This window comes from Callionymus lyra, chromosome 11 (assembly GCF_982586985.1).
Source record: "Callionymus lyra chromosome 11, fCalLyr1.hap1.1, whole genome shotgun sequence".
In the NCBI taxonomy this organism is placed as follows: Eukaryota; Metazoa; Chordata; class Actinopteri; order Syngnathiformes; family Callionymidae; genus Callionymus; species Callionymus lyra.
The window spans coordinates 2390766-2410532 of record NC_141828.1 but is presented as its reverse complement, the minus strand read 5'-3'; the positions used below and the strand labels follow the sequence as shown (position 1 = coordinate 2410532).

The window sequence follows — 19767 nt, the reverse complement described above, 5'->3', positions numbered from 1 at the left end:
TTGATGATCTACTGACTCCTACAAGAAACATCTGTGTTTGATGATCTACTGACTCCTACAAGAAACATCTGTGTTTGATGATCTACTGACTCCTTCAAGAAACATCTGTGTTTGATGATCTACTGACTCCTTCAAGAAACATCTGTGTTTGATGATCTACTGACTCCTACAAGAAACATCTGTGTTTGATGATCTACTGACTCCTTCAAGAAACATCTGTGTTTGATGATCTACTGACTCCTTCAAGAAACATCTGTGTTTGATGATCTACTGACTCCTTCAAGAAACATCTGTGTTTGATGATCTACTGACTCCTACAAGAAACATCTGTGTTTGATGATCTACTGACTCCTTCAAGAAACATCTGTGTTTGATGATCTACTGACTCCTTCAAGAAACATCTGTGTTTGATGATCTACTGACTCCTTCAAGAAACATGTGTGTTTGATGATCTACTGACTCCTTCAAGAAACATCTCTGTGTTTGATGATCTACTGACTCCTTCAAGAAACATGTGTGTTTGATGATCTACTGACTCCTTCAAGAAACATCTGTGTTTGATGATCTACTGACTCCTTCAAGAAACATCTGTGTTTGATGATCTACTGACTCCTTCAAGAAACATCTGTGTTTGATGATCTACTGACTCCTTCAAGAAACATCTGTGTTTGATGATCTACTGACTCCTTCAAGAAACATGTGTGTTTGATGATCTACTGACTCCTTCAAGAAACATGTGTGTTTGATGATCTACTGACTCCTTCAAGAAACATCTGTGTTTGATGATCTACTGACTCCTTCAAGAAACATGTGTGTTTGATGATCTACTGACTCCTTCAAGAAACATGTGTATTTGATGATCTACTGACTCCTTCAAGAAACATCTGTGTTTGATGATCTACTGACTCCTTCAAGAACCATCTGTGTTTGATGATCTACTGACTCCTACAAGAAACATCTGTGTTTGATGATCTACTGACTCCTACAAGAAACATCTGTGTTTGATGATCTACTGACTCCTTCAAGAAACATCTGTGTTTGATGATCTACTGACTCCTTCAAGAAACATCTGTGTTTGATGATCTACTGACTCCTACAAGAAACATCTGTGTTTGATGATCTACTGACTCCTTCAAGAAACATCTGTGTTTGATGATCTACTGACTCCTTCAAGAAACATGTGTGTTTGATGATCTACTGACTCCTTCAAGAAACATCTGTGTTTGATGATCTACTGACTCCTTCAAGAAACATCTGTGTTTGATGATCTACTGACTCCTTCAAGAAACATCTGTGTTTGATGATCTACTGACTCCTTCAAGAAACATCTGTGTTTGATGATCTACTGACTCCTTCAAGAAACATCTGTGTTTGATGATCTACTGACTCCTTCAAGAAACATGTGTGTTTGATGATCTACTGACTCCTTCAAGAAACATCTGTGTTTGATGATCTACTGACTCCTTCAAGAAACATGTGTGTTTGATGATCTACTGACTCCTTCAAGAAACATCTGTGTTTGATGATCTACTGACTCCTTCAAGAAACATCTGTGTTTGATGATCTACTGACTCCTTCAAGAAACATGTGTATTTGATGATCTACTGACTCCTTCAAGAAACATCTCAAGACACTTTTATTTGAGCTTTTCCTTGATTCTCTGGAACTCCTGTTGTGTTCTCAGTTTTATCTTGATCTTTAAAGTATATACTTTTATTGAATATTGTTTTGATTGTTTAAGTTCTTTGTGACCCTGGTCTGGAAAAGTTCTATATAAATACAAAGTACTTACTTACTTACCTTCACTGATGAACCTTCATTGTTCAATGATGCTTCGATCAAAAATACATTATTATTTTTCAATATTATTATTCAATAACAAAACTTTTAAAATTGATCAAGCAAACAAAAAGAATAACATAAAATAAATAATAAATAAATAAAACAGATTAATATGAAATATTTCTACATCATTGGATCATAGTTTTATTCTGACCTCCTGACTTGAGTGTGTGTTTGTGTTTGTGTTTGTGATGAGTGTGAAGAAAGTGTCTCTGATGTTCTGGAGCAGTATGTTAATATATTTACTTCGTTTTTAAATAGTATAGTATTCGTTTATTCTTTTTGTTGTATGTTAAAGTTGAATTAAAATATGTTTTCATTTGTATCTTAACAAGAAACATAATAAACATTATAATCCATCATTAGCTCAAACATATAGAGTAATAATATAAAGTTTAAGGACTTTATTTCCGACTGACTCTCTCAGAGCTAAAGAAAATGTAAAATAGCGCCACCTAGTCTGTTGTGCAGCAGCCACTGCTGTGAAGCATGTTCTCTGTGTTTCTTCAACCTTCAGTTGCCAAAACAAACTTGGTTCAGGTTCAGTGAGTCGTCGCCTCACTGATGCCAAACGTGTTTGTTTTTTCCTCCAAGGTTTGATGTCTTTGTTTGTGTTTGTTCTCGTCTTCACTCACTTTCCTCACAAGCATGTTGCACTTTGTTGCCTGAACTGACCTCCTGAGGAGCCTGTTACACAACACTCTGCCAGACACACACACACATGGACACACACACATAGACACATATACAGAACAGGAGTTGAGAGAAATTTAATAACTAAGTAATTATTAATTTAAATTAGAAACAAACTATGATGTCATGTCACATATGAGATGATATTTTACAAATTAGATGATATTTAACATATGAGATGATATGTAACATATGAGATGATATGTAACATATCATCTCATATGTTACATATGAGATGATATGTTACATATCATCTCATATGTTACCTATGAGATGATATGTAAGATATGAGATTGTTTTATATGTGATTTTCACAACTTGTTTCCTGAGTCGATGATTTAACTGGAGAATCAAGGACAGTTGGTGACGAAGACGAGCAGGACGATCACAGGGAGTCTCAGTGAACGACAGGACATTTAACGCACACACACACACACACACACACACACACACACACACACACACACACACACACACACACTCACACACACACACACACACACACACACACACACACACACACACACACACATACACACACACACACACACACACACACACACACACACACACACACACACACACACACACACACACACACACACACACACACACACACTCGCAGAGAACATTTATGAGCAAACACTGAACACCATCTGTCTTTCACTGCAGGAGCACCAAACACACACACACACATACATACACACACACATACATATACACTCACATACACACAAACACTCACACAAACCTACACTCACATACACACAAACACTCACACAAACCTACACACACAGACACACACACTAAAACAAATGGCTCCATGACATGAAATGCTGACACATTTTTAGCATGTGTGTGTAAACGTTGTGTGATGAAAATCTGATTGATTGTAATTATTGATCAGTCAAAAATCAATTAGTATTTAAAGAGCAACCCACTCTCTACCTGTCAATCATCTCGCTGACATGTCTTTTGTCACATGTCATCAATAAAGCGACAGTTGTGTATTTGTATATCAATCAACACATGCTTCACTCACATCTAAATATTAAAAAGTAAAAGCATCTTCATCCTCTGTATATACGATACGATACGTCTATATATATGTATATATACATATATATATATATACATATATATATATATATATGTATATATATATATATATATACATACGTATACGAATGTATATATATATATATATACATATATATGTATATATATATATATATATATATATATACATATACATTAACATATACATACATATACATATATCATCTCATATGTAACATATCATCTCATTGTATTGAACTGTATCATATCGTATCGTATTGTATCAGACTCAGTCGTATTGTATCGTATCGTGTCAACCATACCATATCGCATTGTATCATATCGCACTGTATCGTACTGTATCGTATCGTATTGCATCGCATCGCACTGTATCGTGTTGTGTCATAGCGTATCGCACTGTATCATACCCTATTGCACCACACTGTATCGTGTCGTGTCGTATCGTATCACACTGTATCGTATCATATCACACGGTATCGTATCGTATCACACTGTATCGTATCACACTGTATCGTATCGTATCACACTGTATCGTGTCGTGTCGTATCGTATCACACTGTATCGTATCGTATCACACTGTATCGTGTCGTGTCGTATCGTATCACACTGTATCATATCGTAATGAATCGTATTACATCGCACCGCACTGTATCGTGTCGTGTCGTATCGCATCGCACTGTTTCGTATCGCACTGCATCGGATTGTATTGCATTGTATTGTGTCGCACTGTATCATATCATAACGTATCGTATTGCATCGCACCGCACTGTATCAAAGTCGTGTCATATCGTATTGCATTGTATCGTATCGTATCGTATTGCATTGTGTCTTGTCGTGCCGTGTTGTATCCTATCCTATCCTATCGCACTGTATCGTATCGTATCGTGTCGTATCGTATCGTATCGTGGCTTATCGTATCGTATCGTATCGTATCGTATCGTATCGTATCGTATCGTATCGTATCGTATCGTATCGTATCGTATCGTATCGTATCGTATCGTATCGTATCGTATCGTATCGTGGCTTATCGTATCGTATCGTATCGTATCGTATCGTGGCTTATCGTATCGTATCGTATCGTATCGTATCGTGTCGTGTCGTGTCGTGTCGTATCACACTGTATCGTATCATATCACACTGTATTGTATCGTATCACACTGTATCGTATCACACTGTATCGTATCGTATCACACTGTATCGTGTCGTGTCGTATCGTATCACACTGTATCGTATCGTATCACACTGTATCGTGTCGTGTCGTATCGTATCACACTGTATCATATCGTAATGAATCGTATTACATCGCACCGCACTGTATCGTGTCGTGTCGTATCGCATCGCACTGTTTCGTATCGCACTGCATCGGATTGTATTGCATTGTATTGTGTCGCACTGTATCATATCATAACGTATCGTATTGCATCGCACCGCACTGTATCAAAGTCGTGTCATATCGTATTGCATTGTATCGTATCGTATCGTATTGCATTGTGTCTTGTCGTGCCGTGTTGTATCCTATCCTATCCTATCGCACTGTATCGTATCGTATCGTGTCGTATCGTATCGTATCGTATCGTATCGTATCGTATCGTATCGTGGCTTATCGTATCGTATCGTATCGTATCGTATCGTATCGTATCGTATCGTATCGTATCGTGGCTTATCGTATCGTATCGTATCGTATCGTATCGTGGCTTATCGTATCGTATCGTATCGTATCGTATCGTATCGTATCGTATCGTGTCGTGTCGTGTCGTGTCGTGTCGTGTCGTGTCGTGTCGTGTCGTGTCGTGTCGTATTATGTTGTGTCTACCATATGACATGGTTCATTATATTACTGCCCAGTAACGTTGTGTATCTCATTCATATCTGTGTACGTCATGTATCATATCTAACTGAACTGAACTGTATCGTTTCTTACCGTTTCATGTCATCATATTTAATTATTCATGAACGACGAAGACAAACAACTTCTTCTTCAAATTTTGAACAGTTTTTTTCTAGCGTGTTATGAATAAATGTTGTTAAAAAGATCATAATAATAAAAGTCAATGAAGAAACTTCTACTTATTTTAATGTAGCAGATGTGTCGGGAAAGAACGGCATCTTATCTGGACTTTAACGAGACGAAGTAAAGAAATGTGATTAAAATAGTATCAAGAATTATTTGCTGTCAACAATGATTGTGTGTAAAATGAAAGTTCAGCTGTCGTGTAAAAAGATGTAATTTAGACGCTGGAATTAACTGGAATATTCTCACTTCTGTCGAGGGTTGACTTCTGCTGACGAGCTTGGATCTGCTGGACATCTTGCTAACGTGGATCTGCTGGACATCTTGTTAACGTGGATCTGCTGGACATCTTGCTAACGTGGATCTGCTGGACATCTTGCTAACGTGGATCTGCTGGACATCTTGCTAACGTGGATCTGCTGGACATCTTGCTAACGTGGATCTGCTGGACATCTTGCTAACGTGGATCTGCTGGACATCTTGCTAACGTGGATCTGCTGGACATCTTGCTAACATGGATCTGCTGGACATCTTGCTAACGTGGATCTGCTGGACATCTTGTTAACGTGGATCTGCTGGACATCTTGCTAACGTGGATCTGCTGGACATCTTGCTAACGTGGATCTGCTGGACATCTTGTTAACGTGGATCTGCTGGACATCTTGCTAACGTGGATCTGCTGGACATCTTGCTAACGTGGATCTGCTGGACATCTTGCTAACGTGGATCTGCTGGACATCTTGCTAACGTGGATCTGCTGGACATCTTGTTAACGTGGATCTGCTGGACATCTTGCTAACGTGGATCTGCTGGACATCTTGCTAACGTGGATCTGCTGGACATCTTGCTAACGTGGATCTGCTGGACATCTTGCTAACGTGGATCTGCTGGACATCTTGCTAACGTGGATCTGCTGGACATCTTGTTAACGTGGATCTGCTGGACATCTTGTTAACATGGATCTGCTGGACATCTTGTTAACGTGGATCTGCTGGACATCTCGTTAACGTGGATCTGCTGGACATCTTGCTAACGTGGATCTGCTGGACATCTTGTTAACGTGGATCTGCTGGACATCTTGTTAACATGGATCTGCTGGACATCTTGTTAACATGGATCTGCTGGACATCTTGCTAACGTGGATCTGCTGGACATCTTGCTAACGTGGATCTGCTGGACATCTTGTTAACGTGGATCTGCTGGACATCTTGCTAACGTGGATCTGCTGGACATCTTGTTAACGTGGATCTGCTGGACATCTTGCTAACGTGGATCTGCTGGACATCTTGCTAACGTGGATCTGCTGGACATCTTGCTAACGTGGATCTGCTGGACATCTTGCTAACGTGGATCTGCTGGACATCTTGCTAACATGGATCTGCTGGACATCTTGCTAACGTGGATCTGCTGGACATCTTGTTAACGTGGATCTGCTGGACATCTCGCTAACGTGGATCTGCTGGACATCTTGCTAACGTGGATCTGCTGGACATCTTGCTAACATGGATCTGCTGGACATCTTGTTAACGTGGATCTGCCGGACATCTTGCTAACGTGGATCTGCTGGACATCTTGCTAACGTGGATCTGCTGGACATCTTGCTAACGTGGATCTGCTGGACATCTTGCTAACGTGGATCTGCTGGACATCTTGCTAACGTGGATCTACTGGACATCTTGCTAACGTGGATCTGCTGGACATCTTGCTAACGTGGATCTGCTGGACATCTTGCTAACATGGATCTGCTGGACATCTTGCTAACGTGGATCTGCTGGACATCTTGTTAACGTGGATCTGCTGGACATCTTGCTAACGTGGATCTGCTGGACATCTTGCTAACGTGGATCTGCTGGACATCTTGCTAAAGTGGATCTGCTGGACATCTTGCTAACGTGGATCTGCTGGACATCTTGCTAACGTGGATCTGCTGGACATCTTGTTAACGTGGATCTGCTGGACATCTTGCTAATGTGGATCTGCTGGACATCTTGCTAACGTGGATCTGCTGGACATCTTGCTAACGTGGATCTGCTGGACATCTCGTTAACGTGGATCTGCTGGACATCTTGCTAACGTGGATCTGCTGGACATCTTGCTAACGTGGATCTGCTGGACATCTTGTTAACGTGGATCTGCTGGACATCTTGCTAACGTGGATCTGCTGGACATCTTGCTAACGTGGATCTGCTGGACATCTTGCTTACGTGGATCTGCTGGACATCTTGCTAACGTGGATCTGCTGGACATCTTGTTAACGTGGATCTGCTGGACATCTTGCTAACGTGGATCTGCTGGACATCTTGCTAAAGTGGATCTGCTGGACATCTTGCTAACGTGGATCTGCTGGACATCTTGCTAACGTGGATCTGCTGGACATCTTGCTAACGTGTATCTGCTGGACATCTTGCTAACGTGGATCTGCTGGACATCTTGTTAACGTGGATCTGCTGGACATCTTGCTAACGTGGATCTGCTGGACATCTTGCTAACGTGGATCTGCTGGACATCTTGCTAACGTGGCCCTCAGAGTTCGTCCGGAAACAAAAACCTCGTGTCTGTTCAACTCGCTCTGCCTGGACAAAGAGTGGCGTCACTACAGTGATTAACATGCAAATGAGCTGCGATGAATTTGCGTTTGGCTCCAAACATCAGTGCAATCAGCTGAGGTGGACGGGGGCCCCGGGGCCTCCCCGCCCCGAGGGCCCGGCGAGGTGCTCGTCCTCCGCACCTGCTTCCCTGGATGCGGTCGCACACAGAAGACGAGCAGGCGGTCATAATCAGCCTGTCAGCTCCTCCATAACTTACCCTCAAGTGCTTTTGTTCCAGATCTTGTTCCAGCAACATTTATTTTGTGCCTCAGGCTTCAGCTCCTGATCCTCCAGCGACGTCACGATGTTCAGAAACACCTTCTATAAACGTCATGAATGTGATTCGTTCTGTACGAGGAAGAAACTGAAGAACGTTTTCCATCCCATCATAGAATCATTTTTAAAAATGATTTCATGATGAAAATCATCTTCTAATCGTTGTGTTTCAATAGAATCGTGATAAATAACAGGTTTAAAGGAATTAAATCCAGATATTAAACGTCTGTTTAAAACACAAAATGTAAACATTGTGACGCAATCTTTGTTGTTTTCAATCTGTAACGTTATTTACTCAACAATACAGACTTTAATATATAAAAATACAATAAACGATATAAAAATGTCATCAATTTTATTCCTGCTGCACATTGAGTTCCATAGTGTTAGACTTTAACGTAGCCATTAGCTCAGCAGCAACATCTACTTTGTTAACCAGAAAAAGTAAAATCAACAAAGTATCCATGAAACTATAATTATTAAAAATAGTTTTTTAACAATTGTTGGTAATCTTTCATTTTGATTGTATTCATTCATCGTAGAATTAAACCTTTTAAATTATTAAACGTTCCTTCACTTAACTTAACTTAACATCTAAATCACAATATTTACCTGAAGAACAACTCATTTCTAGAAGCAAACAATAACTGACAATAAACGTCTGATTCTGATATCATTGTTTTAGCTTCTGATACAAACAAACAAACAAACAAAACAAACTTAAAATACAGACCAAATGTTTTCTTATCTTATTTTCAAACCGGTGGACGTTCAGAGGCCTTTGAGCAAAGATTGTTTTAGGTTTGTTACATTTTTAGACCAAATAAAAGTGAATACATTTCTGAATAATTTTCATTTATGGTTAATTTTCACATCATTGGAAAACTGCGCGAAACAACATGAAAGTCAACTATGAACCAGTAGGTCTCGAGAGAGAGAGGGGACACCCTGGAAAGCTCGGCCCCCCACAGTCGCAGGGAGATCAGGGATTTGAACCCGTGACCTTCTGAGATTCTTGACCCGTAAGTAGAAATAAATAAATATGACGTACAGGGTTCACGGTGGTGCAGTGGTTCGATCACAGCAAGAAGGTCGTTGGTTCACTTCCAGGTCACGATGGAGCCAATTTATGACCTTTCTGTGTGGAGTTTGTTCGCCCCGTGTTCCCTGGGTTTACTCCGGGTACTTTGGATGACCCGCTCTAGTAAAAGAACTCACATTTCTCCGATCCTTAAAACTCTTCACTGGCTTCCAGTTTCTTTCAGGATCATTTTAAAATTCTGGTTCTTACTTTCAGATCTATTCATGGTCAGACCTTCCATCAGTGATCTGATCCAGCCTTACACCCCAGCTCAGGCTCTGAGGTCTGTGGATCAGAATCTACTTATGGTTCCACGCACACGGTTCAGGACCAGAGGAGAGAAATCTTTTCAGACTGTTGCTCCTAAGCTTTGGAACGATCTTCTCTCTCTTTGCGCTTGATGATCTACTGACTCCTTTAAGAAACATCTTAAGACGTTTCTATTTGTTCAGGCTTTTCCTTGAATTTCTCGAACTCCTGTGTTGTTCTCAGTATTATCTTGATCTTTAAAGTATGTACTGTTTTGAGTATTGTTTTGATTGTTAAAGCGCTTTGTGACCCTGGTCTCGAAAAGCGCTATATAAATAAATATTACTTACTTACATAAGGGTGAGAGTCAGGGGACACCCTGGAAAGCTCGCAGCAGGGGGACGAGGGAGTTGAACCCGTGACCCACAGACAGTCGTGAGGCGTCACAGCAGCGACAGACTCTGAGCGAGAAGAGAAACGAAGGATCTTCCATCAGATAAACAGAAACACTTCAAACGGATGAATGTCTGGATCTGTTTCCTTGTGTGTCTTCATCAAAGAGACGAATGTTGGATTAACATAATTAGAGATCGTTAAGGCCTGTCGCGGTGATGGATGATCACATGTAGCACTGATCCATCGTCACCTCCTGCTGCAGGTTTGAAGACGGATAGCATCGGCGTTAGCAACATTAACATGCAGTTCACTTCCTGTCACTCATTTGCATGTTACGTACAAATGATGTCCTCGAGCAGCAGTCGCCGCGGCTCTCGCTCCAGATAATTAGCCAGAATTAACAAGTATTTCTGGGTCCATTGAAGAGGCCGAGTCCTTTGAAAGCCCGGAATAATAAAGCTGAAGTAATTACCCCAAACTCACCACGATTAACTGACGCCGGCGTCCTCGGCGAGCGGCTTTAAAGAAGCTTCATTTACATCCCATCTGCCTCGCAAACAAATCACAGGAAACTCTTTGACAACTTCTGCCACAAACTTCTCGCCACATTTCTAAATCCACTCATTTGCATGAGTCCAGGGAGATAATCTGCTCGTGTGTCGCGTAATCCTGCGGTTCCTGGTCCTGGTCCCTGGAGGACCATTAACTGCTTGATCCGCACAAACATGGTGTCGAGACCCGAGGGACGTCCAGACCGACGTGTCCCTCAAGATCACGTCTGTGTTTGTGTGTTTGTGTTTGTGTGTTTGTGTGCCTGTGTGTGTGTGTGTGTCTGTGTGTGTGTATGTGTTTGTGTGTGTGTGTGTTTGTGTGTCTGTGTGTGTGTATGTGTTTGTGTGTGTGTGTGTCTGTGTGTCTGTGTGTCTGTGTGTCTGTGTGTCTGTGTGTCTGTGTGTTTGTGTGTCTGTGTGTGTGCGTGTCTGTGTGTGTGTGTGTGTGTGTGTGTATGTGTGTGTGTGTGTGTCTGTGTGTGTGTGTGTCTGTGTGTGTGTGTGTGTGTATGTGTGTGTGTGTGTGTTTGTGTTTGTGTGTTTGTGTGTGTGTGTTTGTGTGTGTGTCTGTGTGTGTGTTTGTGTTTGTGTGTTTGTGTGTGTGTCTGTGTGTGTGTTTGTGTTTGTGTGTTTGTGTGTGTGTGTGTGTGTCTGTGTGTCTGTGTGTGTGTGTGTCTGTGTGTTTGTGTGTGTATGTGTGTCTGTGTGTGTGTGTGTGTGTGTGTGTTTGTGTGTGTGTGTGTGTGTCTGTGTGTGTGTGTGTGTGTGTGTGTGTCTGTGTGTTTGTGTGTGTGTGTGTGTGTCTGTGTGTCTGTGTGTTTGTGCGTCTGTGTGTCTGTGTGTTTGTGTGTTTGTGTGTTTGTGTGTTTGTGTGTTTGTGTGTTTGTGTTTGTGTGTTTTCGTGTCACTTCAATGATGGAATTAAAATGTTTTTTGTTTGACGTCTTTGTCTTGGTTTTGTTCTTAGAAGATCATCATGTTATCGTAGGAATGAATGAATTTAACGTTTCAAAATGTTGACACTTTTTTAAACATTAACATTTACTTTACATTTTTAAGCATTTCATTCTTTTTTAATCGTTAAAATAAATCATTTCCATAATGAAAGGTTTAAATTGACACAGAGTTTGATTTTCTTTTTTTACATTTTCTAGAATACATTTAATGAATTCAATAATTTCTTGTTTAAAGTCTTTTAAATTCAATATAAAATGTTATATATTCGCAGACATTACTAACTAGAGATAAGATAAGATCTACTTGATTGTTTGATGTCGTCGAATGATTGGTTGAAAGTTTGATCAGTAGCTCTGAGCTCCGTTGGTTTTGTCTGGAGACTCTATTATACCAACATTTATTTAGTGTATTTCTAAGACTATGAATTTAGTTTATTTATTTTTCATGATTGAAATTAGAAAATCAAACTGTAAACTTGTAACTGCGACAAAAAATAATTTAATTCGTTTAAAAAAAAGATTTAAATATTTACAAAAGAAAAATCTACCCTTCAATAAACCATTTATTGAATTGAATAAAACAATAAAAATAAATTAACAACATCGTTTAAAAGTTGACATAAAATAAACTATTTTAGATTTTTTTTAAAGGTCTTTGAGCGAAGATTGTCTTTTGTTTTGTTACATTTGTGGCCTTTGAGTGTTTTTCATTCCATTATTAACTATTCAACGAGGACGTTTAAAATAAACATTTCTATCTCATTTTTCCTCTTGTTTCTCATCATTTTAACTCTTTGAAGTTATTGTTATATATATATTGTTATATATCAATATGAATAAATCAAGAGTTCATTTAAAGAGCGAAAGGATTTGATTTTGTTTAATTGTTGCGAAAAGTTTATATTTTTATTGTTGCAAACGATAGATTTTTGGGGAAATCAAGAGCAAATCAATAGAACAAATGCACTTGTGTTGCAGCAGAGGACCACATGCTGTGAGCTCGTGCTGCTCATGTTAATCTGATGCGTCGCTCCTGGAAATAAAAGGGTCGCCTGACGAGCCAAAACATTATGACCACCCGCTGCTTTTACTGAAACGTCTTTTGCCTCCAAAACTGCAGCTTTAACGCGGTGAGAAAAAAGACTGTTGAGGTAAAAAAAAACAAAAACAGTTTTATTGTTTGAGGCCTTTTGTATAGAAGAACATGTGTCTCCTAAAATAAAGTTTTCAATTTAAAATAAAGGAACCTTCATTGGAAAACATTTAATTTAATACATAAATTTAACGTCTTTTTTGTCCTGATATAAAAGATTTTCCTCCAGAAAAACAGCGAGTACCGGAGAGATTTATTTAATGTCGGCCCAGAAAAACATTTATTGCTGATCGAGCATTATTTCCCGGAAACATTTGTATCAAGTCATTGGTTCAAATCCAGGTTCGTCTTTCATGGAAGTTCAACCATCTTTATTTCTTATTGTTTACTTTTCCTCTTTTAATGTATGTTTTCATCGAGTCAGATTCACATTTAGAAAAATAAACGTCTCAACAATTTTAAATCTTGAAACACACTTTTATTCTCTGGCTTTAAACACAGCACGATAAAAACGCTGTTTTTAGTGCTTTTTACTTGTTTTATTTGATATAGTTTTATCTGTGTGTGTTTTCACTGAGCCTTCTTTGCACTTTTATGTCACTTTGTATCGACTGTTGTTTTTACAAGTGCTTTATAAATAAAGTTGATTAATTATCAACAAAAAATCAAATAAATTCACACGATATAATAAAGTTTATTTACATAAGTTTGTGACGCAATAAGAAAAGGCGTTTATTTTTACGAATCTTACTCAAACTAAAATGCTAAATAACACAACAAGGGCCTCGTGTGTGTTTTTCTGTTGCGCGTAAATGAGAATTTTGTTAAAAACAATCGCGAGTTTAATTAAATCACAACAATTTATTTCGTGTCAAACGAACTCGGTCGTGATTTAATTTTCTCTAATAGTTTATGTTTATTTAATTTAAACTCGGCGGGCCTGCGCTGAGACATAAATGCGGATCAAAAACAAGAAGAAGGAGAAATGTTTGATTTATAATTTTCATTTTTATTGAAATTCCATCCAGGATCTCTGGGCGATAATAAATATTTGTCAACAATGTACAAAAATAAAACACGGGGGTCTCTGTTCACAACATGCTGAGGGTCGATCATGAAGGTTCATGCAAGATGTTTACACAACAATTAAAAAACAGGCTAGAGGTCCTTGTTACAAGGCACGCAAATCATTCTTGTGTTCACGTCACAAATGAAGAGGTTCATGCAGAGATGCTTCAAAGTCCTTGTTACAAGGAAACGTGAGAAGCACCAACATCTCACTTCAGCGAGTCCTTCACCTCCGACAGTCTCGTCAGGTGCGGCGGCGGCACCTGGCAGATGGTGCACGGGCACGGGAGCCCGGCCCAGTGCTGGAACCCGGGGCCCAGCGGCAGCGGCGGCGCGGGCGGGGCCCCCTTCATCAGGCCGTGGGGGCCCCTGAGGGACGACAGCCCCGGGAGCGCGCCCGACAAGGTGGAGGTGGTGGAGGAGCTGAGCGCGCTCCCGAGGAGCGGGTGGTGCGCGCCGGGCGCGGGCCCTGCGGCGTGAGGCCCCGGGACCGAGCCGCAGTGGAAGGCGGAGTGTTGGCCCCCGTAGATCTCGCCCACGAGCCGCTTCATCTCGTCCAGGGAGGAGGTCAGCATCAGGATGTAGTTCCGCGCCAGCAGCAGGGTCGCGATCTTGGACAGCTTCCGGACCGAGGGTCCGTGCGCGTACGGCATGACCTCGCGCAGGCCGTCCATGGCCAGGTTGAGGTCGTGCATGCGCTTGCGCTCGCGGCCGTTGATCTTGAGGCGCAGCTGGAACATCTCCTCCTCCGTCACCTGCTTCTTCAGCTTCAGCTTGCCCTCCAGGGATCGGGGGTCCGGGCACCGCAGGAGGTCGCTGATCTTGTGGCGCGGGTCGCTGCTGGTGGAGGACACGGAGGAGCCCACCTGGTGCAGGTGTTCTCGCAGGAACAGGGAGTCCATGTCCGGGGAGGAGGATCTGCTGCTCGCGCTGGAGTCAGAATGCATTTTATGTGGAGGTGTCTCTCTCTCTCTCCTTCTCTCGCTCCTTCTCTCGCTCCTTCCTCCTCCTCTCCTCTCTGCTGGTGAACCTCCTGCTCGCTGGTATTTATACACATGACACACAAAAGCTTCTTTGCTATTCATGAGGCCTGAGATGATGACGCGTCACCAGAGGAGGAGCAGCGAGGAGAGTCCCAGTGACCATTGACGGGCTTTGTCACAGCGAGGCTGGAGGCCACAGCGAGCCTCCTTCTCCTCCTCCTCCTTCTCCTCCTCCTTCTTCTCCACTTTCTCTTTCTCCTCCTCCTTCTAATCCTCTCCCTCCTCTTCCTCCTTCTCCTCCTCCTTCTTCTCCTCCTTTTACTCCTCTTCCTCCTTCTCCTTCTCTCTCTCCTTCTCCACTTTCTCTTTCTCTTTCTCCTCTTCTCCTAATATTTATATTCCTCTTCTCTTCCTCCTTCATGGATGAGTCTAACTTCTCCTGAACTCCTGAAGTAAAAACATCTTCTCAGTCTTTAATAAACTCCAGAAGTTCCTCCTTCACTGATCACATGATCACGTCCTGGAGCTTCTATTAAATCATTATTAATGTTTATTCATTTGATAAACTCGTTAATGTTTAATCTGTTGACGTCTTTATTTTGCCAAAGGTATTTAAATTATACTTAAATATAATTTTAAAATAAAAGAGAAAACACATTTAATCTTGACTCAGAAATGTACTTTTTTCAAAAGTATTTTTAATATATAAGCATTTGTAATTTAAGTTTCACCAAATAGGCTTTAATTATTAAAAATAACAATCATTTATTATCTTTTCTTTTTTTAAAACAAGATTTTACGAAAATGAACTATGGAAACTACTTTTAGGTAAAATGTGGATATTATTGCGTTATTACATTACATTTCAAGATATTATTATTGTTATTATTATGTTATTTAATTATATTTTAAAGTTATTACATTATATTATCAATTTATTTAAATATATTATTATAATTATGTTATTTCATTATATTTTAAAGTTATTACATTATATTATCACTTTATTTAAATATATTATTATAATTATGTTATTTCATTATATTTTAAAGTTATTACATTATATTATCACTTTATTTTAATATATTATTATAATTATGTTATTTCATTATATTTCAAAGTTATTACATTGTATTATAAAGTTATTTTTAATACATTATTATTATTATGTTATTTAATTATATTTAAAGGTTATTACATTATATTATAAAGTTATTTTAATATATTATTATTATAATTATGTTATTTAATTATATTTCAAAGTTATTACATTATATTATAAAGTTATTTTAATGTATTATTATTTTTATAATTAAGTTATTTAATTATATTTCAAAGTTATTACATTATATTATAAAGTTATTTTAATATATTATTATTATAATTATGTTATTTAATTATATTTCAAAGTTATTACATTGTATTATATAGTTATTTTTAATATATTATTATTATTATTATTATGTTATTTAATTATATTTCAAAGTTATAACATTATATTATAAAGTTATTTTAATATATTATTATAATTATGTTATTTAATTATATTTCAAAGTTATTACATTATATTATACAGTTATTTTAATATATTATTATTATAATTATGTTATTTAATTATATTTCAAAGTTATTACATTGTATTATATAGTTATTTTTAATATATTATTATAATTATGTTATTTAATTATATTTCAAAGTTATAACATTATATTATAAAGTTATTTTAATATATTATTATAATTATTTTATTTAATTATATTTCAAAGTTATTACATTGTATTATATAGCTATTTTTAATATATTATTATTATTATTATGTTATTTAATTATATTTCAAAGTTATAACATTATATTATAAAGTTATTTTAATATATTATTATAATTATGTTATTTAATTATATTTCAAAGTTATTACATTATATTATAAAGTTATTTTAATATATTATTATTATTATTATGTTATTTAATTATATTTCAAAGTTATTACATTATGTTATAAAGTTATTTTAATATATTATTATTATTATAATTATGTTATTTAATTATATTTAAAAGTTATAACATTATATTATAAAGTTATTTTAATATATTATTATTATAATTATGTTATTTAATTATATTTCAAAGTTATAACATTATATTATAAAGTTATTTTAATATATTATTATTATAATTATGTTATTTAATTATATTTCAAAGTTATAACATTATATTATAAAGTTATTTTAATATATTATTATTATTATTAATATAATTGTGTTATTTAATTATATTTAAAAGTTATAACATTATATTATAAAGTTATTTTAATATATTATTATGATTATGTTATTTAATTATATTTCAAAGTTATTACATTATATTATAAAGTTATTTTAATATATTATTATTATAATTATGTTATTTAATTATATTTCAAAGTTATTACATTATATAATAAAATTATTTTAATATATTATTATTATTATTAATATAATTGTGTTATTTAATTATATTTCAAAGTTATTACATTATATTATAAAGTTATTTTAATATATTATTATTATAATTATGTTATTTAATTATATTTCAAAGTTATTACATTATATTATAAAGTTATTTTAATATAATATTATTATTATTAATATAATTGTGTTATTTAATTATATTTCAAAGTTATTACATTATATTATAAAGTTATTTTAATATATTATTATTATTATAATTATGTTGTTTAATTATATTTCAAAGTTATTACATTATATTATAAAGTTATTTTAATATATTATTATAATTATGTTATTTATTTATATTTCAAAGTTATTACATTATATTATAAAGGTATTTTAATATATTATTATTATTATTAATATAATTGTGCTATTTAATTATATTTCAAAGTTATTACATTATATTATAAAGTTATTTTAATATATTAAAGTCTCAACCTGAAATAAATACATATATTATAATTATTATACATATATTATATATATAATAATTAATATCCTTCAACTTCAGGTCAAACATTTTTTACTTTAAGAAAAAAAACATTTTCTTGAAGACTCTGAAAGTTACTGATCAAAGTTTAGATTTTATCACATTTTTTAAAAATCAAATAAAAAAGTAGATCATTTGGAGGAAAAATGTTAAACGAGAGAAAATGTTTGAAGGTCGTCTGGACGTCCTGGAGGTCATTTGTCATCATGAAGAGTCTGTTTAGATGAAGTGAAGAAACAAACCTGTGACAATAACTGCTTCATCCCCTCCATCTCTCATCCCTCCATCTCTCCACTTCTCCACCCCTCCATCTCTCCATCTCTTCATCCCTCCATCCCTCCACCCCTCCATCTCTCCATCCCTCCATCTCTCCACTTCTCCACTTCTCCACCCCTCCATCTCTCCATCTCTTCATCCCTCCATCCCTCCACCCCTCCATCTCTTCATCCCTCCATCCATCCCTTTATTTCTCTACCCCTCCATCCCTCCATCCACCCCTTAATTTCTCTACCCCTCCACCCCTCCCTCCATCTCTCCATCCCTCCATCCACCCCTTAATTTCTCTACCCCTCCACCCCTCCCTCCATCTCTCCATCCCTCCATCCACCCCTTAATTCTCTACCCCTCCACCCCTCCACCCCTCCCTCCATCTCTCCATCCCTCCATCCACCCCTTAATTCTCTACCCCTCCACCCCTCCACCCCTCCCTCCATCTCTCCATCCCTCCATCCACCCCTTAATTCTCTACCCCTCCACCCCTCCCTCCATCCCTCCATCCACCCCTTAATTCTCTACCCCTCCACCCCTCCATCCCTCCATCCCTCCACCCCTCCATCCCTCCCTCCCTCCCTCCATCTCTCCATCCCTCCATCCACCCCTTAATTTCCCAACCCCTCCACCCCTCCCTCCCTCCATCTCTCCATCCCTCCATCTCTCCATCCCTCCATCCCTCCATCCACCCCTTAATTTCCCTACCCCTCCACCCCTCCACCCCTCCCTCCCTCCATCTCTCCCTCCCTCCATCTCTCCATCCCTCCATCTCTCCATCCCTCCATCCACCCCTTAATTTCTCTACCCCTCCACCCCTCCACCCCTCCACCCCTCCACCCCTCCACCCCTCCACCCCTCCACCCCTCCCTCCCTCCATCTCTCCATCCCTCCCTCCATCTGCCACCCAGCTCTTCCCAGTGTTAATAAAGTGTCGGAGCTCCTGGAGCTGCTCCGTCACTGATGTGTTTTCACTCGTCATTGTTGCAGCAAAGATCTGCAGCTCATGCGTCGCCTTTGCTCTCAGTTGGTGGCATCAGAGTGTAGAGCTTTGAATACCAATAGCTTGAACTGGACATATGTGAATCCGCTTGTAAGCCGACTAATCCTGTCCCCAAGTGTGTCTTTGTGTGTGTGTGTGTGTGTGTGTGTGTGTGTGAGTGTGTGTGTGTGTATGAGTGTGTGTGTGTGTGTGTGTGTGTGTGTGAGTGTGTGTGTGAGTGTGTGTGTGTGTGTGTGAGTGTGTGTGTGTGTGTGAGTGTGTGGGGGTGTGTGTGTGTGTGTGTGAGTGTGTGTGTGTGTGTGAGTGTGTGTAGGTATGTGTGTGTGAGTGTGGCTCCTCACACACCCAAGAGAAAGTGTTCCTAATCCTGAGTGAATGAGAAGGCTCAGTGTGTGTCTTTGTGAGTGTATATATAAGTGTGTGTGTGTGTATGTTTCTGTCTGTGTATATATCTATAGATATATATATATATCTATATATACATAGATATATATACACAGACAGAAACATACATATATATCTATACATATATATAGATATAAATATATCTATATATATATGTATATATTTTTATATCTATATATATACTGTATATAGATATAAAAAAATATATAGGCCTATTTTAGAAGTGTTTTCATAAATAGTTTGCAG

General features: G+C 37.8%; 1 protein-coding gene across 1 annotated transcript; it reads right to left on the bottom strand.

The window, feature by feature from the left end:
• Positions 1–14093: 14093 nt before the first annotated feature.
• olig3 (oligodendrocyte transcription factor 3) lies at positions 14094–14831 on the bottom strand. Its single transcript, XM_087803248.1, has one exon. It carries the CDS (start codon positions 14829–14831, stop codon positions 14094–14096), a length of 738 nt encoding a protein of 245 aa, XP_087659374.1.
• Between the last annotated feature and the right edge of the window lie 4936 nt (positions 14832–19767).

Excerpts from the sequence above, each read along its gene's own strand:
- olig3 (XM_087803248.1), bottom strand. The coding sequence starts at position 14,831 with ATGCATTCTGACTCCAGCGCGAGCAGCAGATCCTCCTCCCCGGACATG.